This window comes from Anopheles coustani, chromosome 2 (genome assembly GCF_943734705.1).
Source record: "Anopheles coustani chromosome 2, idAnoCousDA_361_x.2, whole genome shotgun sequence".
Lineage (NCBI taxonomy): Eukaryota > Metazoa > Arthropoda > Insecta > Diptera > Culicidae > Anopheles > Anopheles coustani.
The window spans coordinates 17,103,430-17,130,528 of NC_071289.1; the positions used below are offsets into that span (position 1 = coordinate 17,103,430).

The following is a 27,099-nucleotide window of genomic DNA, read 5'->3' on the forward strand; positions in this document are numbered from 1 at the left end:
AGCTGGAATGCAGAACGTTTTTACTGTACTATTGCTATATTGTTACCATCGTTGGCCAGCATGCACGTTTGTTCATGAATTTCTTTTGGGCGTGGAATTATGACCTGGAATGCTTCGTCCTGCGGGCGGCGTCTATTTTCAGCTATTTCTTAGAATCAGTGGTACTCGCTCTTCCGGTGCTCTACGTTCTCTCCCATCGGAAGGACGTGATCGTATTTTTCAACAACCTCAAGCAGCTTTACTCCAGTGCGCTGCTTACTGGACGCGTTCAACTGGAAAGGTGGCTTTGGAAGTGCATTCATTACAATCTATTTTACGACATCATGTACATTGCCACCATGGTGGTCTACGGTATACTCTCGACCGACTTCCCACCCGAGGCTATGGTGGCGTATGTTCCATTTATGTGCTTTACCACACTTTCCAAAGTGATCGTGCTGTTGATCGTGTATGGTACCGGGCAGTATCTGCTGCTCGTTTGGAAAACAATGAACGATGTCCTACTATCAGGCGGTCAAACATCCACGGACCGTGTTTGGAATGAGTTTATGATGCTTTACGGGCAACTGTGGAAGTGCTGCGAATGTTTCAACGCGCTCTTTGGCATTCCGATCTTGTGCTACCTCTTCCTGGTGTTCCTGCACTCGACTGTAACACTGTACACACTGTCGTCGATGTTTCTGCTGGGAAAAGCAGACCTTACACCGCCAGAGATAGTTTTGTCATACGGGGAGATGTTTTGGGCAGTCTTCGACCTGCTGTACGTGATGGTGATCATTGGAACGTGCAGTCTTATAAAGGATGAGGTAAGAATTAATTTTAAATTTTACAGCTATAGTTGCACTTCAATTACTAAAAGGTTTCGTTACCTCGGGGCTGAACCTGAAGAGGTCACTACTTATTACGTAACCATGCGCATTGACCCTTCAGTTGGTTATTCAACAAAGTAATAGGTCTTGAATTATTGAACAACTTTGACACCTAGACAATTATATTGTGCGGGCTATCACGAATCCTGGTGGATGACATGCACCATTTTCGATACATTACCATTCATTATTTCAAAGTCAAAGTTGGGAGATGGACAGCGCGCTTTTCCAGTTTAGATTCCTCTACATAAAGGCAGTCCTGTGGGGTGTTGTTTCGTTTCGGTTTCAGCTCCACCCTGCTGTCACGTTGGAACCGAGAAAGGTTCTGCTGTGTTACTGCTACGTCGTCACCATTTTCGGGCAGTCGGCGCGGGTATTCCTGAATTTATGTTGGCTCCAGAATTACGCCTCCGACTTCTTCGTCCTTAGGACGACAAGTTTTATCCATTACTTCGTGGAATCGATGGTACTCGCATTTCCGGTACTCTATGTTCATTCGTGCCAGGGGGAGATCATAGCATTTTTCAAAAGCTTTAAACAACTTTATTACAGCCCAGCGCTCGCTGGGTACGTTCGGCCGGAAAAGTGGCTTCGCAAGTGCTTAATGTTCAATTTACACTACGAGATCACATGCTCCTGCTCGATGATAGCGGTAGGCTTGTTTTCGAACGGTCTACCTCCAGAGCTCATGGTGGTGTACGTTCCATGTATAGTTCTGACCACGATATCGAAGGGTATCGTGCTGATGATCATGTACGGCGCGGGCCAGTATCTGTGGAACGTGTCGAAAACATTAAATGCGGCTTTGATGGCTCACGGACAGCCATCGTTCGTTGGCTTGCACGGGTTGATGGTGCTGCACGGGCAGCTGTGGAAATGCTGTGAATGTTTCAACGCGCTATTTGGCGTCCCGATCGTGTGCTATCTTCTGCTGGTGTGCATACATACCACCGTCGTGGTCTACACACTCTTGTCCGAGTTTATGCTGGAAAAAGAGAAGTTTACACCGTCAATGGTCGGTTTGATGGCGGAAGAGATTGTTTGGGCGTTATGTGAGCTGTTTTGCATTAAGCTGATCATCGGTACGTGCGTTCTGGTAAAGGATGAGGTAAGATAATGTTAACATTCGTTAAAAAATCGAATCTCAACACAATTATTTTCAGAGCATCGTTCAGGAACGTATACTAATCGTAGAGATGACCGTGCACAATCGTTGGTAGATTGGTAATGGTTCTATAATTTATTTTGTTTTCTATGGACTAGGACAGGGACATCAAAGCGTGCCCATTGACTCATCGTTTGTTTGCTCAATGAGGTATTGTCACTCTTGCATTATTAAAGACTTTCGGCAACTACTACGGCTTGATAAGATATTAAATCTATTACTGTCCCAATCGAGTCCTGAACCATTCTCGACTGGCACTTTCATTAGGTTGAACCGGTGCTCTCGGTCATTGTTTCGACAGTCTCTGCTACGAGATGGTCATGTCACTACTTCTATTTCGTATGTTATACACAAAGGCAGTCCTGTTAGGTGTATTTCCGTTTCGGTACCATCTATATCCGGCCCGGTTAGAGGACAAACCAGTTCTGCTGTACTATTGCTACCTCGTCAGCACCTGCGGTCAGGTTGCGCGCACGCTGCTGAATTTCCTCTGGGCGTGGAATTTCGGTGCCGAATATTTTGTCCTTCGCGCGACGGCTTTTATTACCTACTTCCTAGAGTCGTTGGTCATCGCCTTCCCGGTGTTTTACGTTCTGTCCTGCCAGCAACGTGTGATCGCATTTTTCAACCACCTCAAGCAACTGTTCTTTAACCCGCTGCTCGTCGGTTACGTTCGAATAGATGGGCTGATTCTTAAGTGCTTTAAGTTTAACTTACTGTACGATATCGTGTATATTATCACTACGTCGACTTATGGCGTACTTTCGGGAGACTTTTCACCCGCGCTGATGGTGCTGTACCTTTCGTGTTTGTTTTTGACCACCTTTTCGAAAGCGACCGTGCTGTTGATCGTGTACGCTGCGGTACAGTATCTGTTGACCATTACGGAAACATTTAACAAGGTGTTACTATCAAGTGGATGTACAATCTCCTCGGCAAGACACCCTCGCATGGGCGAGCTGATGGAGTTCTACGGTCAGCTATGGAAGTGCTGTGAGTGTTTCAATGCACTGTTTGGCATCCCGATCGTGTGTTATCTCTTGATGTTATGCCTGCACACGACTGGGGTGTTCTACACGTTTTCTTCGACGTTTCTGCTCGGGAAAGAACCGCTTACAACGACAGACACCGTCGTTTCGGTGGAGGAGATTGTGTGGTCCATATTCGATCTTCTCTACATTATGCACATCGTTGGCAAATGCAGTCTGGTAACAAGTGAGGTAAGATTCAATTTCAAATCAAAATTGTATAACTCCATTGTGTAACTAATGGAATTAACTTCCATTGATTCGACTGTTGTTGTGAAGAGATGGCTATCCAATCATATTAAACATACAATATTCTTCCCCAACTCTGGTGGGCAATTTTTGTGTACATGGAATATCTTTGATTGCATTTACTTATCAAATTACGGACCTGCTTTGCGATACATTTTTAATTAGTGGGCGCATCGGTCGACCGCGTTCATGATGGAAGGTTCGAGTAATTCAATACAGTGTAATTGTGTTTTCCTAATGTCCGCTAGCACAATGCAGCGCATCAACAATCATGGATGTAAGTTGTTCGGAACGACGCAATGGTGTGGTTTTACTTTAACATGAACCTATCGTTAAATTTCCCGCAGTACAGTGTAGGTCGTGAGGCTCGAAAGGTTTGGCCACTATTGCTTACTGTTAACGATGATAGTAGGAGAGAAATCGATCGATCGGTTGCTGCTGTACAGCGCTGTGATCGCCACCTTGAGTGGCATTGTATCCATAACGTACGACAAAAAGGCGAAGGAACTGCGCGTGTCGAAGATATTGGTCGTGTACAGCATTGTGCTGTCCATCGTTTGCAGCGCGCTGTACCAGAGCACTCAGTTTGTGCTGAGCACTGCCCGGTACAAGGGTGGAATTAAGACGACTTCGGTCAACCTGGTGATCAGCGCCATTCAGGGGCAGCTGGTGCTGCAAACGTTCCTGTCATCTGCGATACAGCGCTACCGGAAGCGATACCAAGTTGCCACGCTGTTGAAGGAGCTCTACCAGCTCAAAGTGGAACTGTTTAGCTCCACCGAGCTGGGCATGCGATGGACTAAGGTCCGGATCCTTTGGAAGATCATGCTGAGCCAGCTGATAGTTACGAGCAGCTTCGCGCTGGCTGTCGTCGAGCTGGTTGTGTCGGATCAGGCCAATCTCGATGAGGAACTGCTCTTGCTGTGCGTCTACTACTACCCGATGGTAGCGATCGCTAGCTCCGTGGCACTGCATTACGCTGTCATGATGTTTCTGCAAAATCTGCACTACGCCCTTAACGAGCGGATGAAGCAGTTGCTTTTGGAGCATTCCGCCGGTCCGGACGAATCGGTCCGGGGTTACGTACGAACGCAGCATTCGGTGTACATGCGCAGCAAGCTGAATCACCTTTCCGATGCAAGGGGTCGCATTGCACGTTGCTGCAACAAATCGCATGCGTTTTATGATCAGATGCTAGTGAACTGTTGTTTCCTCTGCATGACATTCATTGTCTCCCAGGTAGTAGCAGGGTAGGGTTCGTTGGAGGCTGGGAAAATAAGTTTGACTCACACACCGTTTAACGTTTGCAGATGTACCATTTCTTTGAAATCTTGTACCTTAACTATCGGGGCCAGACATCAGTGTCGATACCTGGTTTGGCGCACGAATCTCTCACCTGTTTGCTCTGCTTCTACGAACTGTACTGCATTATGAACTCGTGTGAGATGGTGCAGGAGCAGGTTAGTGAAGCCATTTCGCAACCTTTCCTCAACTATATGCGGATCTATGTGGCTTTCGAAAAACATAATCAATTATTCATGTCATTTAAACTTACTGCACAAATAGTATACTATTTATACAAATTTTTCCCTTTCTTCCGTAGTCACGTAAAACACAAAAGCTACTGCTCCGTCTAAACGTTACCAAGATAGATCACAAGCTAAAGGAAAGTGTACGTACCCATGTTTGAGGTCTGCTGCCTTTTCTAACGACATTTTTACTCATACGCACTTCTTACCCTCTTCCAGATCGAGATATTTGCCCTTCAAACACTCCATCAGCCGATCGAGTTTACTGCCTCGCGAATGTTCACATTAGACTATACGGTTCTGTTTTCGGTAAGTCGCATGCGCCTAGAATGGTAAGGAAAATGTGTTAAGGTTAGTTTTTCATCAAGAATCTTTCATTTCCTTTCGTTTCGCAGATTATTGCATCCGTGACGAGCTATCTCATTATCCTGATTCAGTTCGAATTGGCGGTCGAGAAGTGAACAGCATGGTGGACGTGGGGAACTTTCTAAAACTCACTATAATATATTACATTTGACATTGTAGTTTAATTTAAGGAACATGGGAGTTAAGACCGTACGTGCACGTATAAATGAAAATAATATAAAAAGAAAATGGTGTATAGTTCGGATGTGAAATGCAGTTTTACTCGTCGTTTGGAGAAAACTATCAGGATGCAATAAAAGTAAGACGAAGATCTGTAATAGAATATAGATATATATAATGTGTATATATATTTTTTTAAACATAGCTCTTAAAATTATAACAGTTCTCACGTGCTCATTTGTTCTGGCTAGTTCTTGTCTCGTCATTGATTACCGATTGATCGTCATTGATGCCTTGGACCTGTACGTTGAAAAGACGTGTAAATAACTTAACGCATTGATTTGCCAGTGGTCCATTATGTCCATTTGATCATGAGAAGTATGAGACAGCAGGGAAATCATATGAAACAGCAACCAATCCGGCTTCGCTGCTTTTAAAGAAAAGCGCTGACGCTTGAGTTGTGTATTAGTCGAGACAATTTGAAAACATGATTCCAGAACCGGGCTTATCTAGCATACGTAGCTTTGCATAACTATTACAAGACACCAGCGATCGGTCTTTGAATCTTTTCGTTTAATCGTATCTATCCGTCTTGTCTATCATTAGAGCAGCATTCGCGGGGGAAAACATTCCCCTCTCTACAGGCCTCCCTTATTTATAATACATCCGCGTACGACTAAGAACACACTGCTCCTCGACTTGCTTTGCCTACAAATGCCTACAAGAGTTTAGCGCGCGTTCGCGTTTTAGATCAACCACGATCCGCCTTTTGCCAGAGTTACATTATTATTTTTCTTCGTTTGTATGTTTGTCCATAATTACATAAACAGGAACACTGTTAATAAACAATTCAAAAATATATAACACGATATTGGAATGCTAGGAATAACATGATTGGCGTTCTGGTTTAATTCCGTGAAAAGCGTAATGATTTGCTTTAAAAAAATGCTTCACAGTATAATGTCACTGAACATTACCGGGTAGTATTTGCATGTACGAACAGGCAACTAAATTTATTTGATTGTTTCAAGGTGTTTGGGTGCATCGTGATGCGTAGACCCTATGTAGATAATAGATTTGTGAGTTTTATCGCTTCACTTTGGCTGGCTAAGGATGAAATAGAAGCGAATAAACTGAGCGATGATCGATTCCTCTAAACTCTATCTGTTTCAAGGTAGAGAATACCACTGGAATCAGCACAGCACCTGTTTGATGCAGAAATTGTTAGAGAGTAACGCGATCGATACGTTTGGCGGCGAGACGTAGGCGTTTTACGAGTACCATTTAAGCACAGCATTAAAGTAAGGAAATCTTCAAGAATCTTATGCAAAACCATTAGCCTTAACTTGTCCCCGAAAAAAAAACTAAACAACTCAGGGATTGGAAACGGAAAAGTTTTGGAAAGCGTTAACGATCATTTGTTTTTGGTACATTTCCTTCCATTTTAACATTCGTTTTTACGAAATTTTACGCTAATATCAAAAATGATAGAATACAGTGCTGCTCTGTAAACCAAAAACTGGGAAAATAATCGTGTGTATAATGTTTTACCGTTTCGATTTTCCTAAATTATCGCAAATTTAGAAATATCTTTTGTTCAGCAATTCAGTTTGGTCTACGGAAAACCATCAACCACATTCATATCCTGGCAAATGTTGTCTGTTTTTGCTTCAGCCATGATTAAACACTTCGTTACTATAGTTTGTAACGTGTTCTGTTAATGCTTAGAAAAGCCCAATTCAAACAATGCCCTTGAAGTGAAGAATAGTTTCGAGAACATATTTTGTTTACACTGTAGTTCACACGAAAAGCCAAATAAGCCAAACCTTTACTAAACATCAGTAACGTCTGGTGAAGCAAAAACATAACAAGAACGCCTCATTGAAAGAATTTTCGAGCGATCGTAAAGTAGTTGTACACGTCTCGCTTTGGTTCCATTACGTTCCGACTTTGCTATGACCATTATTCGAGAATTTGTTCCACTGCTTCACTAGATTCTTCGCACCTTGTCTTCTTTTGTCTTGGTTATAGCACCACCACGTCCCGGGCAGTCTGAAACCAAAGGCAGACTACTGGGGGGTGGCTGTTCCGAGCAGGGAATAGATATTTACAGTTGGTTTAAAAGTTTGCTAACACACGCAGCAATGCAGCAAAAAGGGCTGACTTAGAAAGGGAGGGGGGAAATACTTGCCACGTTTTCCAGGGAAGATATGTGTGGAACGGTAGAAGCATAATTTTTGGAAAGCCTATTTTCATATTAGCATCACAACAATCGGTCTCATCTATTGCCGAAATGTCGCAGGGAACCGGGCGTTACGAATGTCGAATTGGGATTTTCATGCTTTATAGTTCATAAATTTTGCAACGATATCTCAAAATGCGCTTATCGTTATTTACATATTACATCACTTTTGGTCGATCGATATCATAGTTTTTGTTGTTCAATTGTTCTCTTTTGTTTGCAATTTCACGAGCGATCAAGATTAATAGATAAACTTTTATCGTACGACAAAAAAGGTAAATAAAAGAAAACATCCTATTAGTACCTAGGGAGAGAGAGTTAGAGAGGAAAGAGGAGAATTCCCGTTCGCGGAAGGAAATCACAAAGGTCCCTCACACTTCAGGCGCAATGATCACGCGCACAAAACAATAATTTCATTTCAATTCTACTACTATCAACGCACGCGAGTGTGGACGGTCTCCGGTGGAAAGGTTCAGAACCCGCGCACACAGAACCCAACCATTTCACAAGACGTATCCCACCCTCGAATTCCGGGTGGTCAACAGGGATAAAGTAATCATACCTAAAACATTTCACCAATAGCCAAACATCATCCTCCCCCTCCGGATCGCGCTTATCGTTCTACGATATTCTAGCATTAGAGTCGACCAAGTTTATCGACAGCCGAAGCTTGTCGGTCGTCGGAACGCGCTCGTCATCGGCAAACGGGGTGGGTGGATCCGTAGCGTTCTGTTCCTCTCATGCAATGTCACGGGCCACGGGGACGATGGCCTCCCAGTATTTCATTTGCTGCCGAAGATGATGGACGAAGGAGAGCATTAGAATTGCAGCAAGTTGAAGATATTTGTTTCTTTCCCTCTAGCTTACCTGTTGTTGATGAGCCATTTGGTCCTCCAGATACTTAATGATGGTCGACTTAAAGTCACGCGCACGCGCCAGCTCGAAACGTTCCATTTCCTTCTTGATTTCGCTGGAAATGTTGTCAAACTCCTTCTGGCACCGTTGCACCTTTCCTTCCCACTGCGAACAGACATGAATGGAGTGGTTAAAAGCTCCGAAGGGCGCACCGACAAGGCCTCACTTACCTCTTCCACCTCCTTCTGGGCAAACTCCAGCTTGTCACGACGTTCCTGCAGCTCCAGTTTTGCTTTGTTTTCGCGCTTCTTCGTGAGTTGCATCTGCGCGTGCTGCCAGTTTTGGAACACTTTCACTCGCTCGTGAAACACGTCCTTTATTGCACCGAACAGGCCGATGTAGTCCTTGATTGTCTCCGACAGAATGTACAGGTCCGAGTTTGCCTGCTCCGAGCGGAGCAGCTCCACCTTCTCCTCTACGTCGGCCAGCTGCGAGAGGGCCTGCGACAGTCCGGTGTGCTCCTCGCACGTGCTCAGCAACGCGGCCGACTTGGCAACCCCTCCGGTCAGGGTGGCCAACTCTTTGCGGTGCGTCACCAGCGCCTTGATGGCGGAGTGGAGCTTCTGCATGTTCGCATCGATCGTTTCCACCTCGTTGATCTTATCGTTGAACCACGGATCGTTCTCGTCCATCTTGTACGTTATTTTGTTGACCGTTTCGCCCACCTTGTTGAACAGACGCATCACACCGGCCCCGCTCAGGGCGGCCGTGTTGACCGACCGCGGCAGCTCCTGGTCGCTTTCGAGGAAGTTTACGAAATCCGTATCGAGGCAGAGGACGGGATGTTGGGCGACGCGATTCAGAAAGCGTTCCAACGATGCCCGCCGATTTTCGATCCACTCCAGGTTGACGCCCGTACCCGTATCGGCCTGCGGTTGGCTGCCCATTCGCACCTTCGTCGTGCCGATGATGTTCTTTTCCGGCGCGGGTGGAATGATACGACCCATCCGGAGGTATTTGCTCACGAGCAGATCGTGCAGACCGAGAAAGTCGCTAAAGCGACGCATGGTGAAAAATTGTCGCTTCTTGAACTTCAGAATGTTGGTCTTTGTAGACACCCTGTGTTGCGTGAGGGGGAAGAGCGGAAGAGAGATGCAAATTATGCCACCGAAGGGTGTGAAAGTGAGCTGTAATTAGTACGTACTTGTAAGCTAAATAGGATCCCATTCCGTCTCCCACTTTCTGCGGATCGGAAACGGAGATTTCGATGAATGCATCGCCTGCTTCGTCCGTTGGTACGTCTTCCAGTACCGGCGATAATGGTTCCTATTGGATGGGCAAAACGACAAACAAAAAGAGGATGATAAACCTTTGTCTGCTGCAAATGTTGACGGACGAGTCATAGAGCGAAGGCATAGAAACGCCCATTCGAAAGGAAGGGTTTCTACTGCTAACTTCCTTATCGCAATCTAACGGAATGGCCTCCGTCGATATGGCATTGCAAGATCTCCAGCGAAACTGGGGATGAAAAGGAGCAATGCCGCGCTGATTCATCTTCACATACTATACATGACATCGACACGGCCGGTTCCAAGATGTGCTTATCTGCTGCCAATTATAGTGCACCAGAGCCCAATAACGTAATTCAATCAAATTTAATTTAATATCATAGTATTGGTTCGCGTGGCAAGCCGCGCTGCTGTAGAAAGCGGATGCAGTAGCGACAGAGTTGATAAGAAAGAAAGCAAGGAGAAAAGAGAGCACCCGTCGTCCGTCCGTCCGTCCGCCCAGCGCAATCGAACAGCGAATACGAACCTGTATAGCGGACTCGAAGATATCGTTTTCATTTTCATCGTCCGGCGATGTGATGTCGACATTGTCGAAGGCGGGTTGCGCTCGTGATTTTTCTGTTTCACTGTGATCCATCGTTCCGTTGGTATCCATCTTTTCCGCTGCACTTAGTTGCTTGCTACCTAGCTGCTACTAGATGCTTTATCTTATATTTCAGAACCGTCACAAACTTTGCTTCACACACCACGATGGAGCGAGGGGATTGGGAAGAAAAGTACGCGCGACAAAGAAAGTTGACGATACACCCGAGAAACGCACCGCCTCGGCTGAGGACTATCGTGCCACTTTAACGTCGCTGTTCTGCTTTGGACGGCTACCGTTTTTCCTGCGGATCCCCAGCGTAAACGGGTCGGGTTTGCGTTACTTGCACTTATCTTTTTTCACGCGAACGACGATGATTGGATTCTCCTGCTTGTCGTCAGCAAAAACAAGATACGTCAGATGCTAAACTGCAAAGTGCTCAAGATCAATGGAAAAGAGGTCGCAGCACACCATGTAACGAGATAAAAACCGTGGTAAATTTTTTGACAATTGTTTGAGGGCACAACTGCAAACTCGGTATGTTTCAGAGCGGCAATTGAGGCGTTCGGTTTATGTTCTGGAGCGTGAGGAAGGCCATCACTCTTAATTTCACCAATCATGGCGGCCAACAGGATCTATATCCAGTGATTTAACACAGCAGAACAGTACACTGCTCCAAAATTTCCAATTACCTATTTCGTTTAAGAGATTATAGCAAAGATCACTCACATACTGCAAGTATGTTTGTCGTCACTTTTTCAACCAACTGTCACAACAATGATGGAGTAAAAAATAGCTTTGATCCGACCTCTCTTTTTACCGATCTTGAAAGTGCTGCTGTGTTTCTAGTAACCTTGGTCCAAGTGATAAAAAAAGAAGAGAATCTGTCAACATTGTTTTAGTACACAAGGTTCGTAGATCATGAAATAATCAAAACTTTCAAATCAGCCGTTCTACAGTAAGCAATTTGGTAGAAAAAAGTCGAAGAATACATGAAAATATTTAGAAAAGAAATGTTTGCTCGAAAATACAATGAAATTGTGTTTATGAAAGCCAAAAGGATGTTTTTTGAGCCCTGCTTTTGTTGACATTTGACATCATTTTAACTGTACTAAAAGCACATCAAAACATAAACAAACAACGGAGCAAAATAAACGTAGGCATTCCGAAAGACGACGCATTTTATTAGCCGAACCATATCGTGAAGTGCTGTGTCTAGTTGTTTTATTTTGTTATTGATCCACAATCCGCTATTCGCACAATGAGTGACCTCAAGAAAAAGACGGGAAACATTCTTTCGAACGTGAGTCCACCGTCCGAGCTGCCTAGCTTTATTACGGCGAACGTGGCAACAGCTGCTACGGACATAACGGTGACTCAAAGCAACAAACCCTCCGCGGTGGACGACGGTGCGAAGAAAGATGAAACGGAACCATTCATACCGACCACATTTAGCCCGGCAATTCCTCCCAGCAAAGACACATCGTTGCTACTGTCCGCGGACCAGCCGATGGCGGTCGATGCGGTGCACAGGGGTGGTGAACCCGAGGCGGAACCAGTGCATCGGGACTTTGCTAGCATGATTCTCAACCCTGAACCCGTCGCGGCAGCATTGAGTCCCATTACTCAGGGTGGCTCGGCACTGTTTGGCTGGATGAAGGGTGCCGTTTCGGGAGGCGGAATCTTGCAGAAGGTCGCCGAAAAGGCGAAGAATTCTGTTGACACGATCGTTACTACGCTGGATCCGCAAATGAAGGAATACATAAGTATGATTGTCTGAAACGGTGCTCCATGCAGTTCCGAATGTTTACGATTTCTTTCTCTCCCTCTTCAGATTCCGGTGGAGACACGGAAGTGATCGTTGCGTCCGACAAGGACGATAAAGTTCGTCCAATACGTGAGGCTTTTCAGACAGTGTTTGGCAAAGCAACAGTCATGTAAGTCTTGCCAACAAAAGGAATCGTTTGTGGATCAGTTGTTTATTGTGAAATTGTTTATACTTCCTTACAGTGGTCTTCCGGCTCAAGCGGCTGCCATTGCGGCCCAACCGGTGGGCTTTACAGCGGGTCTCAAAGGAGCCGAACACCGCATCAATAGCATAAGGGCAGAAAATCCACGCGTCGACGATCATCTTCCCGTGGTGGCGATCGAAAACTTTGTCGTTGAACTTTTCCCAGACCAGTACGTAGTCTAATACTGCCTATCGTGGCTAACAATACCAATGTTAGTAACGTGGTCAAATTTGTATTCGTCTATTTTCCCCTCCACCCAGATGGTTCGATGCCGGCGTGATTCTACTGTTCGACTATGCGAAAAGCATCTTGCTGAAAACGGTCACGCAAATGACCCCGATTCCGCTGCCGGTGATCACGGCACTCCAGGCCGACACGCCGGCAGATTATCCGCTTAAAGATACGGGTTTCGCCGTGACCGTCGGGAGCATTATGGCTAGGAATTTGAACGTGAGTAAAGCATCCATTATCTTTCAGCATTTATTTGTTGCAAACGGGAGTGGAAAGAATGATACAGAGCTTTACCTACGCGAAAGTGTCGGATCAGTCGACCACCATTTTTAAAAACACCACTAGATAGTTCTGCTTTGTTCTACTCCTGCACGGTTTTCTTTACGCCTCGTTTCACTATGGAAACAAATCCAATCCGAAAGACAAGGATTTGACTTAAAAGTAGCGATTAAAACTTTTCCTGGAAAAGTTAGTCTTGCACTTGCACGGAAGAATTCTGTTTGTCCGTGTCGATAATAAACTCCCACCGTTTACTGTTGTTTGTGCGCGGCAAAATGTGAACCACTCTGGTCAGTACTGTTGTGCACTGTAATCGGATTAGCGGGACACCCGTTAGTGTTGGCTTTGGTCGGCTAAGAGAAAAATTGTGGATGAAAAGTTAAAAAAAAAGTTTAACTTCATTCGACGCGTTAGTTTCTATGCTAAGCTGAGCCACATTTTTTTCTTTTGATAGAAAAAGTGGTCCTGCTTATTATTTCTCGCGAAGAACGTAGACCGTTGGATAATTTTCATTCACACTTTAACAACCTTTATGGAATGATTTATACCTTTTCCGTTCACATTTTTGTTGTATGATATTTCCTGCTTGTACTTTTTTTTTACCAATTATAAACCTACAAAAAAAAAAAAACACGTGAGAATGCATCCGGTTCGTTACATCGTCCCATGTGACGCCTTTTAAAGCGAAGTCAATGGGTATTTTAATTAAAATTGTGCACCATTTGCGCACGATGACCATGTGGTGGCATAAAGGCTGCTTTCTTTTTCTTTCCAAAAAGGACCACCCCCGCTTGGGACGCGCAGAGTGAAGCAAAATAATATGCAATTAAGTTGACCTGGTTTTCGCACGTGCATCGGGCACGGCGTTTGCATTGGGTCAATCTGTTGAATGCGGAAAATTTGCGCGGTTAATGTATTTCTCTACCGGGAAAAAAACCCGGTGGAGTCATATGTTAAAGCCTTCATTATAGGGATTTTCCATTTGATGGATTTATTTGTACCTCATCTCGTCAAGTTCTTTCTTTGCATTACCGGGCTCGAATGCATTCACATCCTCGCCGGTATTGACTTTTGCAGTCAAATGAAATGCCTAGAAATATGTTGTAACGAACATCGTTGTTTTCTCGAAATCATTTGAGGTTAGGTTTAGTATGAAAAATAACGTAAAAACTGTTTACAATGGATAATGATGCGTTGCCAGGTTGCGAGAAATGATTCCCGTGCACTTTTTGTCGGCGATCAGCGTAACCGATATTTTCCGTTGTTTTTCTCCCAATAAAACCGCAAAAGGAACAGGGTACCAATTATAAACTTCAACCGGGTTTGGAGTGTTAATTTCTGCCCGGCCAACCGTGCTGTTAGCGGTTCAGCCAAATGAGCCGTTTGCATGCGAATTAAAACTGAATAATTGATTTCGGATTCGATGTTATTTTAATTTTTTTGCAACCGAAATGTCGAAATCGGACCGCTATTGGTCGGATAATTAACATTCGAACATGTTTATCGGTGCGGTCGGCATTTAACGTTGCCCGTTCGGCTTTCCAGACGGATATTCCGTCACCCGTTACTGCTAAGTGGAACCTACTTGGATGATAAACTTAAAGCGTCAATTCATCACCAATTATTGTTTGTGTTCGTTTGGGTAGAATATTTTTCTCTACATTGAAATGGCAATTGGAGTGTCCTGTAATCGTGGCACAATAGAGTTGTTTTCGATTTATTCGAACTGTTCCAAGAATCTTGTTTATTTTTATTTCTCAGTGCAGGTGCGGTGGACAGGAGCATGAAAAGGAGAATTTCAACGGTTTTGATGAGATGGTATTTCAGTATGTTTCCTTTTACCTTTATCATCCAGGCACGTGCGTTTCAGGTTTTCGAATGGAATACTGAGAAATTTGAAACCGAACCGGTTTCCATAAGAATTCCTAGAACCCGTAAATCATTGACCGTGTTTTATTCCGACGGGTACGTACCCTTTTATTACGAAGCAGTATCCTTCGTTTGGACTTTTAGTCCTTCGATTCGGTCGAAATACAAAGGTGACTTCGTTCCGGGAAAACCGAGAGTTGAGTGAATTTTATTGTCGGCTGCCTGCGGATTGATGGTGACGACAGATAATCTCAGCAGGCGGGGAGTTAATTGAGAACCAACCTCTACGCTAGCTGTCCTTTTGCCAGCTTTGTTTGTCTACGGAATTGATAGTGATTGTATGGGAAACGACGAAGACTCCGCGGTCATCATGTGGGTTACCGGAAATTGTGGATCCCACGATGCCATTTTCAGTTTTGCGACGGCAGCATACCGTGCCACGCATGCAGTTTCCCGCCGAAAGCAGGCACCAGGCAGTAGTAAACTTGTTTTCCCTTTCCGCACAATTTCGAACGACACGCCGTCATGGTGCCGACGGAAGACCTTGTGAACGCAAGCTCGAAGATGGAAATTTACCGACCGCAACCACACAACGACGGTGGCACTTTGGAACCGTGCCTGCAGATTCGGCGGACGCACGGGAGGCTGTAATAAAAGCAGATGAATTGGAAAAGCTACACCACTGTGGGAATGCTGAAGGTCCGTACACACAAACACACACACACACACATACGCGTACTTGGAAGGGAAGTGCAATCGAACGTACTCGTCGTGGTTCCTGTTCCGACTTTCTTTAGTTTTACTATCTACCGTCGGGTACGGCGGGAACTTTACTCTTCGGCGGAGGGCTTGTATGTGTGTGTGTGTGTGCGCATGATGATTTATTGCATCCAGAAGGCGCTGCGCGAAATTGTCGGAAAATCAGGGCCGAACATCCTCGGGAGAGGAAAACAGTTCGAGAGGTTACTCTTCCCCGCTTTCGAGGCTCGTCCGCTGTTTGGTGGGAAACTCTTTACCGGGAAAATCGGTAACCGCTTCCTTACGGGACACACTCCCGCACCCCTTTTTGGCAAGAGGCGCACAAAGAACCATTAAGGGCAAAACGGAGGTTGCAGAGCGAGAGCGCTTGGATCGGAGGAAAATTCATGGAATCACTTGCACACAGGTGCGCATACCAACGCGTACGAGGAAGCAGGTCTTCCTCCTGGCTCGTAGCACAGCAACCCGCTGGAACGGAAATGAAAAATAGCAAACTTTCTAGCGGGCAAGTGTTCCGGCACGCCATTTGCCTATTATAATAATGTATGCCCGGCATTATCCTCTTCCCGTGGGGGGGAGGGTTGGCTTGGGTGTCGACTCTGGGCGTGGAACCTAGTGAGCGATGAAGTGTGGCCGATGTCGTTAAAGGGAAGCCAATGCAGAAGAACCACATCCCTGCATGTAACTTCCTGCGCAAACGATGCGCTTTGGTGGCGAGAAAATATGATAGGAAAGGAGGACGGGGAGCAGATATACCATCCGGAAAAGGTGGAAACCAGCGCACCGGAACAAACCTCGGTGTCGTTGGGCCGTTTTCCACCATCCGTTTGTTGGGAAATCGTTTGTCGGGTTCAGTTCCGTCGGCTGGCGAGTGGTTTATCGGATACCTGATGCACGGCTTATTACGAAAGTGCTGCTGCTGCGGTCGGACGGGGCTTAATGGTGGTGGAGATGATGGATGGCAGACGCATCCGGAAATCCCTCATTAAAATAAAAGGTGCCAGCACTCGATGCGCTCGACTAAATTCTCCACGACGCCAAAGGTCACCGCCACTTACGGTGTCCAATTTGCGTTTTCACCGTTCGGTAGATGGAGTTTGCTCCGATGCGCTGTTCCTTGCAATGCCTGATAAAATTACCTGAAACGTCTTTTGCCGTGCGAAAGTTTTCCTCCCGGTTGACGGCGTTGTCGTGCCCGCCGGGGCCGAGGTTCGGCATTGCTGACTGCATTGGAACCAGTCTGTGGCTGCTCCAGCCCGGACTGCTTGTGTCCAACGTGCCGTGGCGCAGGCGGAAGCATCGCCTTCCGGACGAGACGGTGGGTGGATTTGCAAAAGTTTTCCCATTTTACACTGTGTACTCCATCTAATTCCAATCAATTACATGCACCAGGGACAGTTGGTGCACGTTCGGTTCGGTGGCGCACGTCGCCCGAGCTCACTACGACCGGGTGTTCGTTTTCTCTCCGGTGGCCTTCTCGCAAAACGCAACTGCAAGCGCCATAATTGGGTCCCTACACAAACGCCGTTCGTTGCGTCTTTTCCTTGCTTTTCTGCATTCGGATGAAAAAAAAAAAAAATGGCGCTGGAAAACCTCCACCCCCTTTCGGCAAGCCGCGCGGTCGACACGGAAGCCGATGGATGGCGTGTCGTTTGGAGAGTGACGTGAAAAACGTCCCTTAGCCACTGCACTGCTGGACCACGCGCACCCGGGAAATCGATGCTGGGAAAGTTTGATCGTGTGCCATGCTTTCCGTATAACCGTTTTCCCCAATGTGTGCTGCTCGTTGCACATTTCGGGACAAAGGATGAAGTGACCGTTTTTTCCGCTTCCTGCGAGCGGCCTGTGTTACTTGGATGATGTTAGTAAAAAAAACTATTCGATTAGAGTTGGTCGAGGGTAGTTGAAAGTTTTCCTCAAATTGGCTGGCGGGTTGGAACGGGTTTGTTTTTTTTTATCTAAAGATTCCACCATTTTTTGTATGCGAGGGAAAGCGTTCGTTCATCATGAATCTTGGTGAATGGAGCTCAATTTTTGGAAACTTTCACTTGTTTGTGTAAAACGATCTCCTGCCGCTGACAGATTTGATTAAATAAGTTGCCTAAGTTTCCCGCTATTTAATGAAGTTGGGAGTTTTCTATGAAGCTTATGATACAATTTATTTTAAATGCTCACGTTATTTAAGGTAAATTCAATAAACCTGTTGCAAGTTATGCAAAACCAATCAAGCTGGTGACTGCCTGTACCTGTTTATTGCAACCGATCCCCGATTCGGTCCTCAAAACATTGATAAATCTTTCGAAACATTCATTCCATCATAATCTTACTCGATCTAACATAATCTTACTCGAATCTTCGTGATGTTTAGTTGTACATGTGCCCTACCGAAAAAACAGGCAAAATTTCCTTGCCATTTTTTGTGAATCCTTGGGCTTCTTGAATCTGTGATACATAAATTTATTATACTTTAGGATTCATAAATATCTCATTCTAAAATATAGAATCTCAAAATCGATGCAAAGAGGTATTCAGATTCGTAACTCTGAATTTAAACTTTCTTATTTGCTTGAAATCTTTTTAAAAGAATTGTAAATAAATTTTAAAAAGTTGAAAAATATAATATAGTTTGAAAGTCGGATATGACCTTGGTTTGTTAATTTCTAATTAAATAGGATATGAGGGTCATTTGATTGCGATGACAGAAATGATGAGAAAAAAAAATGCTAGATTAAACAACCAGTACCGACAACGATGATAGGCACAGTCAAGATTAATAAATTGGGTAAATTAATCAATTTGTATAAAACAGAAAAATAAGTATAAAACATAAAAAAAATCATATAACATATAATCATAAAACATAACTAGAGTGGATATTTAGACTACTACCGCCTGTTACATATTTTTCTCGTTTGTAAAACTTTACTGTCAGTAAAACTTGTTTGCCTTACGCTCTGCCAATCCACAACACTTCCCTTATCGTTTCGCTTAGCTTGTAATCTTACATTCGATTACTCCAAAATCGCCGGCCAACCCTAATTCACCAACGATTTCGAGGTTTTCAATTGATCGAATTAATGGCCCCCCCGAAAAGTTTATCCAGCCGGCGGCTGATTGCGTAATTGTCCTCCGAACTGGTTCCGGTTCATTTCGGGCATCGAAAAGACATCGAGAGCAAATTGTACAAAACAGTGCGGTGCGGTTTGCTTGCTCCATCCTTATTTTGTGTGCCGTCGGACGAATATTGTCGTCGTCGGCGTTGATCTTCGTCATTGGAAATCCATCGGAAGGCGTTTTGGGGTCTCCGATTGGAAAAGGGACCGACCCGTATGTTGCCTAATCGGTTTTGCCTTGACATGGGACGCAGTGAATCCGGTCCGGTTTTGCGTTCTACTTGAATACACTTCAACCGGTTCGTTCGAAAAGCTCATTACTGTCCCATCGAACCACTGTTGCGGTATCGAATGGGTCTGGACATGACACATGACTTGCGACACCAATCATGCGGGTGGCAACGTGTATTTCTTGTAAGAATTGAAGAAGCTTACAGAATGTCCTTCGTAAAATATACAACCCTAATGCGTTCCTTCATATGTTATCTTATGCGTTCTTGCAGTGTGTTCTCGATAAATTTGTTTATCTTGCAATATGTTTCTTGATTTATTGAAAAGTAGGTGATTGGTGTGCTCGTGTGGCCCGGACCGCCATTGACAACGGTACATCGACCCTTTCTCGGAACCCTAGGACCGACCGGCAGATCATCGATGTCTTTGAACTTCGCACCTCACGCTCGAAGGCTCAGCACCGGTCTTAGCGAGGCATCGAAGCGGACGCCGATCGGAAAGATGGGGTGTCTACTAAGTGGCAAAATTGATGCCGGGATCTTTGCCCCGGCAACGAAGTGGTACCGCGTGAAATGCTGATCCGAGCGTTGATGACAAACGAAAGGACCGTCGAAAGGCCGGGCCGAGTGTGAAGGACAAAATGGAGGCCGCTGGCAAAAGTTGTTGATCGAAGAAACCAACCGAAGCGACACGGGCCCGCTCTGTCCCTCGGTCGTTCCGGATCCGTTGATGAAGGACGTCATGCCGACCACCGACCCAAGCGCAAGTTGTCCTCTTACGCTTTTCCAACGAGTCAAAGTGGATCCTTCTGACGAACGCGTGAAAGGGCACACACACACACACACGCTCCTTTACGTCCTATAAAGCCGTCGAAATGGAAATATGGTACGCTGTAAGGCGTCTGTGAAGCGTGTCCAACGCTCAAGCTTGCACCACCACTAAACGACACACTCGACCACCGGTTCGTTGTCCCTGGCTGGTGGCGGTTTCGAAACGGTAACAATGCCTAACCATGTTTCACCATGAACCACCCGTTTGCTTATCAAACGTTCACGACGGAACACCATTGAATACCGGCTCACTTCCGGCTGAAGCGTGTAAAGGTGCGAACCGGAGCTTCCAGAGACAGCTTCACCAAACATCAACGGGGCGCGAGCGGCTGGTAGCGGAGTTGCCTGGAATTGCCGGATCAGTGTTCAGCAAACTCTGGGTGTGACGAGCAAAGGCAGCAAATCCATACAAAGATGATGGTATCGAGAATCACTGATTACTGTTTGATGGGGTGGCCATTTTGAAATACTGAGGCTCCGTTCGGGATGGGATCGTTCTCATTCTCCGCTGTCAATCTGTCTGTTTACGGGGGCAGAATTTTGCCGGCTTCTATAATACCTCCCCCACCCGCCCTTCCTTGACATCTCTGCCCGTTTGAGGGGAAGATCATCCGCCTCCGGACGGGCATGAATGTGTATGCTGTGTATTGATTGAATTTAAATCGATTATCTCGGGTGAAACCGACCGCTTTGGCTCGCCCCCCCATGACAAAGTTTCCAGGCAAAATTCTTGGGACAACTGTGACATATTTTAGGAACACATCTTATATAGTCTCTTTGATTCCCTAACTCACGGGTCTTTAGGAGAGGGGGTGAATATTTACTCGATGGGTCGGAAATTTCCGCTTAATCCCTCAACCATGGAATTCATTTCCCCAAACCCCAAACCCAGGCCACCCTAAGAAGAAGAAGAAGCAGCTTCAGTTGGGCGTATTTTGGGTCGGTCAGTAATGCCAAGCCGATATGTTCCCGCTTTGGGATTAGAATAACAAAACCCACCGGAGCAGCACAGCCCCGGACAGGTTCGATTCCACGAAGGATCAAGGTGTTTCCCGGATGCGTTTACCTCGTCACCAGTCGATTTCTGATGGGTTTCTTGTGTGAAGATCAAGACCTTAAGCAGTCCCCATCGTGTGTTTAATGTTGTCCGTAAAATATTCAAGCGTAGAAGATTTTGAACGAACATGCTCGGGATGTGTTGGCTTTTTTGGTTTATTTTCTCCCATTTTTTTTATATTCTGCAGGAAATTAAATGGAATCTCCTGTGAGTGTAGCACGTTCGCTTTGCAAATGTTTAAAGCCGAAAGGATAATCGGTTCTGATCGGTCAACAAAAGGTTGTGCAGAATTGTGTGGAAAATGTTTTCCTGTTTAACCTTTTAGTGCGAAAAGGAGCTTATGCTCCTACACCCAGGTCTTTCCCCCCCCTCGGCAAGGATTGTTCATTTATGCACACTACTTCCATTGTAGCCGTTCGTTGTGTCGCTTTGTGTTGATTCCCATCGATAAACCCGAGCGTCCCTTCTGGAGCCGAATTTGTAATTCGTTTTTGCGGTGCCCTTTATTTGCTTTGGAAATCGGTACTTTAATCGATTGAGGGTGTGCGGTTTCAGTCACCCCCCTCCCCCTCGCCCCGCACCGCCCGTTAATTGAAGCAGTTACGATAACTGCCATTTATTACCATTCATCGAACGAGCGTTTAATCGTTCGCAAATTTTCGCTGGAAATGATTTTTCCCACGGTTTCCTTTTACAACCAACCATGGAAGGGAGGGTTAGGTGGAAGCCATTTGTGGTGAGAAATATTGTTTTAATTGTACTTTTCAATTTGATAAGCGAGCGATTTGCAGAACGAGTTTGGCGTTCGGCGTTTTCCAAGCCACGGAGCAAAACCGGGACTGTTTACCCTGTCAATGTAACTGACGTGTGTCAATGGCCAGGGAGCATAAGATCCGGGAAAAGAATGGAACAAAGAGAATGGAACGAGAAATGTTCCAATACCATGTAACCGCTGGCCATAATTAAATTATATCGATATTTTTATGTTTGCACCACCACCACCACCATCACCATTGGAGCCGATCGGAATCGTTTATCTGGTGAGTTCGATTGTGGAGTTGTCCGTGTAATAAGATTACACCAGCAGCGAGCGAGTACCAACGGCGTGAATTCAATTTTCCGATCGCCGACAAGCGCCATTTTTCAACAGAATCTGTTAAGGGATGCCCGGAAAACACAAAAACTGTCCACCAACTCGGTCACGGCACGGAGGGTTCCGATTCCACAGCTTGTTCCACAGTTTTAGCATTAGCGACTAATCTTCTTCCCGAGCGTTTCCGCAGGTTCACGACCACCGACCCCGTGGGTGGTGTGCGGTTCGGAGAGATTTAGATGGCCGGGATTAAGCACTGACTTGCTCGTGATACGTGTTATGGGTGAAATCCCGGGCTCTGACTGCTGTTGCTTCCGGCGCGTCTCCAACATCTGCTCCCAGCTGATGCCCGATGGCATTAGCCAGCGTCTGGGTAGGTCAGGATTCACATTCCGGTTGCGTTCCGGTGATGTTGAGTGGTGAACACACAGCTGGTAGTCAAATACCGGAAGAGTAAGGATACGTGCACTCACACACACATCCATACACACAGATGCAGTCCATTCTTCTTCGTGGTGCAGCGCAAATCATCGAGATAACTCAATGCGCGTGGAGGTTTTATGCTCATTATACCACATCGTTGCAGAGAGTGTGTGTGTGTGGAAGCGGAAAGTCAACCACTCGAATCATCCCCGGGAGGGACATTCTGGATTCTCCTTAGTGTACATTCATCGGAGATTTCACACCGGAACCGAAGTCCACCCGCACCTTTTCGCATGACGATGATGGTTTTGATGATGATGATTGCTCGTAAGCTCACTTGCTGCCCATCTTTTCTCGCACATGACCCACACGGCCAGCTTATTAGAGAACTTCCGTGACGCTGTTGGCAAAGTATGTATTCAAATTGGATTATAAACTATTTTACGGATGGTTGGAGCCGACCCGTCCCTGGCTTCGCTTGAACGAAACCTCCGGGTAAAAATGGGGAGGTAGGGATTTAAAGTTCCGGAAGGTTTTTCGCCTCCCACAGTGGCTCAACGTGAGGAGATTTTCACACAGTTTTCGGTAGTATTTGATTAAAATAAGAGATTGGCTGTTGAAAGCATAAAAAGCATTGCTTATAAAATTTACTGAAACTTTCACTTTTCCCTGAATTGACTGCCAAGCCGGAAGCTACGGTCAACTGAATTATGATTTTCGCAGGAATTTTAGTCCAGACGGCCTTATTACTTGCTCCATGCACCTAAAACCTTCCTTAGCGTACCGTATCACGCTTAGTTTTTATAAGTCCTAAAGTCGCAATTTTTCGTATCCATTTTTTTTTCAGTATACCTTCTTAAGTTGTTATATTTATGTCCTGATATAGTCCCAAAGTGTTCCGTTTAGTTCCAAAAAAGTGCTGGCTTACGAAACTTTATAAAACATAAATATAGTGAAGTGTTTTAAAAATTTATTTTTCGGAAGAAGCTGTAGATTTCCTTAAAATGTGTTTTTTTTTTAATTTAGATTTTAATTTAGATAGCTAACAAAATTTCCTTTGCAACGATGTAAAAGTTGTGTAAGAAAATATTTTCTAAATCTCTCAAATTTAATATGAAAAAACGAAACAAATATTTGAAAGCATAGCTCACAGTCTTTTTTTCTCTTTACGCAACTTTCAAGAACCATATCTCTTGAAATTGTACATTGAAATAGATAATAATCTGGAGATTTCTTTTAAACCCATAATTCTTTCACATGGAAGAGAAATTTTGAAAATTGATTTTATGAAATGTCAAACGAAAAGACCGCACGCTGGGCCACTGTGCCTCCCACCGTTGTCGGTACCTGGTATGTTGTTTTTTTCCTTTTTTTCTTTTCGTTCAGCACCGAATTGGCTTTGGCCCACTGCCCGGACGCTAATCGCACGCCCCGACGGATCGCCACTGACCATATTACTGCAGGCGAAAATTGAAACTTATCGAACCAATCTACCACAAAACCACGTGCCCGGTCGGATGGTGCTCCGGATCCGGAGATTTCGCTACACCGTAACCTCTTCGCTGCGCCTCCCCTCCCGCTATTATTGGCTCGTTGCACTCGAGCAACGCTCCGGTTTTCTTTTCTTGCATTTGGCCGGTGGTTTTCCGTTCCGTAACAACTGGCACACACCACCGAAGTAAGCTACCGGTTCCGGTATCCGGTGGAAGAAAGGGAGTTTTTTCCTTCAATGCAGCCGTTCTCCTTTTGCTTTCCAACCGAGCAGCGAAAGCCGGAACTTACGTATTTACTCCCATACAAACCGAAAAAGACGAAAGTAATTCAACCGACGTTTGGCTCTTTGTACCGCTGACGGTAGTTGATCTGGGAAGTTTGGTAATCGCACGGAAGTGGTTTATGTATTTTTTTTACCAAACATACTTACTACCTACTTACTATTAAGTCTTTTTAAAGTGGAATCCTGCATACCGTCGCATCTTAAAGCTTGTGTGTTCTTAAACGGCTTACGGCTTCCGGAAAGCTTAAAATTTTCGTTCAATACATTGTGTCAGTTCAGTTTCTTAAATTAATTGGCTTTCTTTAATCCCAAATAAATAGTTTTTAAAGCTGCTAAATTTTTTAATTGATAATTTGACTGACTTGCCATCACACTGTTAGATTTTATTGGTTCCGATTTGATCACCGCTTGGACTTTCTTTTTTCTTTTTTATAAATAGCACTCTTTTTCATACAGATTTTTATACAGATTTTTAAAGCTGCAAGATTTTTGAATTGACAGCAAGTAATTGCAAGTGACGTATCTCATTGAGAAACTCATTGCATTCGATCGATAGGAGTTCGCATGTCGCTTCAATTAATTTAATTTGATTGACTTACCATCATACTGGAAGTTTTCATTGGTTCTGCCTCAATCAGTGCTTGGACTTCCTGTTTTCCTTTTTATAAATAGCACTCCCTTTTGCAACATTTCAGTTCAGTAGAAAATTAATTTCCGGTCGTTTTCGGTTGAATGGAGTACAACCGAATGTTTGCTCGAGTATGCAGCTGAAACAGGGACCGTATCATTTTTCTCATCGCGGACAACACGGGTGGCATGGTCCAATTTGGAGTTTGAATTTGTAGAGCGATCCTGCTTTAAAGTGTCGCTTCAGAGGTTTTTGCCCCTTTTAACGTTGGTACTAATTATGGGACTAGAAAAAGTCCCTGTAAAACGTGAACAAGAAACCCTGGATAGTCAATACTAATCTTCAACAAAATGTGTGCAAGTGATGAAAAATTGCACAAAAACCCCGTTTAAAGATCGCCCATTTATTCGAAGTCATGCACCTTAATGGTAATGGTCCTTGGGGAATTAAATAGCGGAAGGTAAATGCAAAGAGTGACGGTAAGAAGGGACCGGGTTCTACAAAAACGCGCCGAGTGGGGAATCGATTTTCAATCTCTCTTTCTCTGCTTGTCATTTTGCGGTTCACACAATGGGTGTATGGCCGGTCGACTGTCGACTGACTTCCCGGGGTTCGATCTGGACCTAGACTTCCTGCATTCCATCGCAAACCCGATGTTCGCGCAGATGGCTTCGGAAAAGGGTGAATTTCTCTCGCCGGAAAGTTGCTTCGGTTCTAGTGGGGGGTTTTTTTTTCTCTCAATCCCTCCCCCTCAACCCTTTTCCCTCCCTTTCCGTTGCACGTTTGATTAAGCGATGAAGGCAACCGAACCAGAAGGGAATCTACGAACTGGATTTTATGGGAAATTCATTAGTTTTCTTATCGGTACCGGGGTCCGCTGGCCGGAAGTTGTCCGTAGTTTGCCAGTTTCGGCAACCGCAAACTTCTGGTGGGAGTGTTAGAGGTGGTGGTGGTCGTACGCGGTCGGAGGTCGGGAGTATTCCAACGTAATTTAAACCCTACCCTTGCCGGACGGCTAAAGCCCTTCCGTCACAGGGAGGCGTTTTTTGTCTTTCGATCCGGAATCGAGTCATATGACTCTGTGTGTGCGTGCGTGTTCGTGTTCGATTCGCTTTATCTAATCGTACGGTTTCATTTTCACCATTTTCATCTTGTTTGTTTTTTTTGTGTGCTGTTCCTCAACTTTCAGACCCCGCATACCGAGTGGCACCGGGCGTACACGTCGGTGCCCCGTTCGGAGATGATACTGGCGGCCGCAAAAACGATAGCGACACTCTACAAGCAGGCAACGCTGGACTACAACCAGCTGGTGGCGGCCCAGGCGGAGGCGGCGGCCACCCGTGCCGAAGCGTCCGGCGAACCGTCCGCAGTGCCATCCGGCGGAGGAATGCCCGAGCCGGCGGAATAAGAATTAATGTGCACCATCATTAAAGCTTGCCACTGTAATCACTACTAAACGGACGATTGAGAAGGCGATGCGACGAACGAATTAAGCCCATGGTGTGGAGAGAGGGGAGGACAGGGGGACAGGTCCGTGGTGCGATATGGATTACGGTGCGTACGGCGAGAGTTTCTCCCCCACCATTCCGTTGGAAAAAAAACCTCCACCCGTTCAAAACGCAAAGGAATGCGGGTTCGGAAGTGGAAAATCGTTTGCGAAGGAAGAAGCAAAAAGCAGCTCTCTCAATGACGACGGTGCGGTAGAGGGATGCAGATTGGCGGTGTGTGGACGCCAGCGCGGAATAGGATTGAGTGCCAGGGTCCCAGGGAACGCATTAAAGTTTTAATGTTTGGTGGGTGTGTCAACGCTACGTGACGGTGTGGAGAATCATCATTTACTTTATTTTCTTTATTATCCCCCGCCCAACACACACTCCTCTCTGTCGTTCCCTCAGAATGGAGATCTTTGGTGGAACGAATGTAAAATCAACACGATTTCAACCGGGGCGAGCACGATGAAGCGCTTCCGGAAGCTCTATGCAGAGGTTTAGGTTTCCCCTCGAGTGAGTCCTCGGTCGCGGATGTTACCACCCCCGCGGGGTTGGTAATGAGGGTTCCGATCAAGAGAGAGAGAGAGTGTCGTGATGCTGCGTCAGGGGAACGTTTTAATTTTAGTGCGCGCTTATCAAAATTATTACCATAGTTTATTATAGCACTCGTTGAAATTGTAAGCCTATTATCGTAATAACAAGTAATAAAAGTAACGCTATACGGAACCGGCAGCGTAACGGGAAGGATAAAACCCGTGTCCGTGGCGCGGGCGACGCTGACGACAAACGAGCGAACGTAAGCACAAAATTGAATATCTTAATTCGTTTCTGCTTTCGTTGCTGGCGCCCCTTTTTCCTACCCTCGTGTCCGGGAGTGCAGATTTCATTCAGTTGCTGGCGGTTGTTGTTTCTCGGGCGTAGAATTATCAACAGGATCATGGCCAGTGTAAGGGTTTGGTGAGGGTGGCAAAAA

At 45.4% G+C, this 27,099-nt stretch overlaps 2 protein-coding genes and 1 pseudogene across 2 annotated transcripts; 2 read left to right on the top strand and 1 right to left on the bottom strand.

Annotated features, from left to right (window-relative positions):
• Positions 1-3,713: 3,713 nt before the first annotated feature.
• LOC131263999 (uncharacterized) lies at positions 3,714-5,301 on the top strand (annotated as a pseudogene).
• Positions 5,302-7,165: 1,864 nt separating this feature from the next.
• On the bottom strand, positions 7,166-10,737 carry LOC131263548 (sorting nexin-2). The gene is made up of 5 exons (XM_058265761.1): positions 10,278-10,737; positions 9,667-9,788; positions 8,693-9,581; positions 8,475-8,627; positions 7,166-8,396 (listed from the first exon to the last, which is right to left on the bottom strand). The coding sequence occupies exons 1-5, from the start codon at positions 10,404-10,406 to the stop codon at positions 8,346-8,348; spliced, it is 1,344 nt and encodes a 447-aa protein (XP_058121744.1). The 5' UTR covers positions 10,407-10,737; the 3' UTR covers positions 7,166-8,345.
• Positions 10,738-11,496: 759 nt separating this feature from the next.
• LOC131263183 (protein PRRC1-like) lies at positions 11,497-26,939 on the top strand. The gene is made up of 5 exons (XM_058265345.1): positions 11,497-12,100; positions 12,169-12,271; positions 12,345-12,515; positions 12,607-12,796; positions 25,826-26,939. The coding sequence occupies exons 1-5, from the start codon at positions 11,596-11,598 to the stop codon at positions 26,042-26,044; spliced, it is 1,188 nt and encodes a 395-aa protein (XP_058121328.1). The 5' UTR covers positions 11,497-11,595; the 3' UTR covers positions 26,045-26,939.
• The last annotated feature ends 160 nt before the right edge of the window (positions 26,940-27,099 follow it).

Coding starts and splice junctions, on each gene's coding strand:
- LOC131263548 (XM_058265761.1), bottom strand. CDS start 10,406: ATGGATACCAACGGAACGATGGATCACAGTGAAACAGAAAAATCACGA. Junction 9,582..9,666: donor GGATCCTATTTAGCTTACAA/GTACGTACTAAT, acceptor CACGCAACACAG/GGTGTCTACAAAGACCAACA. Junction 8,397..8,474: donor AAATGGCTCATCAACAACAG/GTAAGCTAGAGG, acceptor CATCTTCGGCAG/CAAATGAAATACTGGGAGGC.
- LOC131263183 (XM_058265345.1), top strand. CDS start 11,596: ATGAGTGACCTCAAGAAAAAGACGGGAAACATTCTTTCGAACGTGAGT. Junction 12,101..12,168: donor GCAAATGAAGGAATACATAA/GTATGATTGTCT, acceptor CTCCCTCTTCAG/ATTCCGGTGGAGACACGGAA. Junction 12,797..25,825: donor TTATGGCTAGGAATTTGAAC/GTGAGTAAAGCA, acceptor CTCAACTTTCAG/ACCCCGCATACCGAGTGGCA.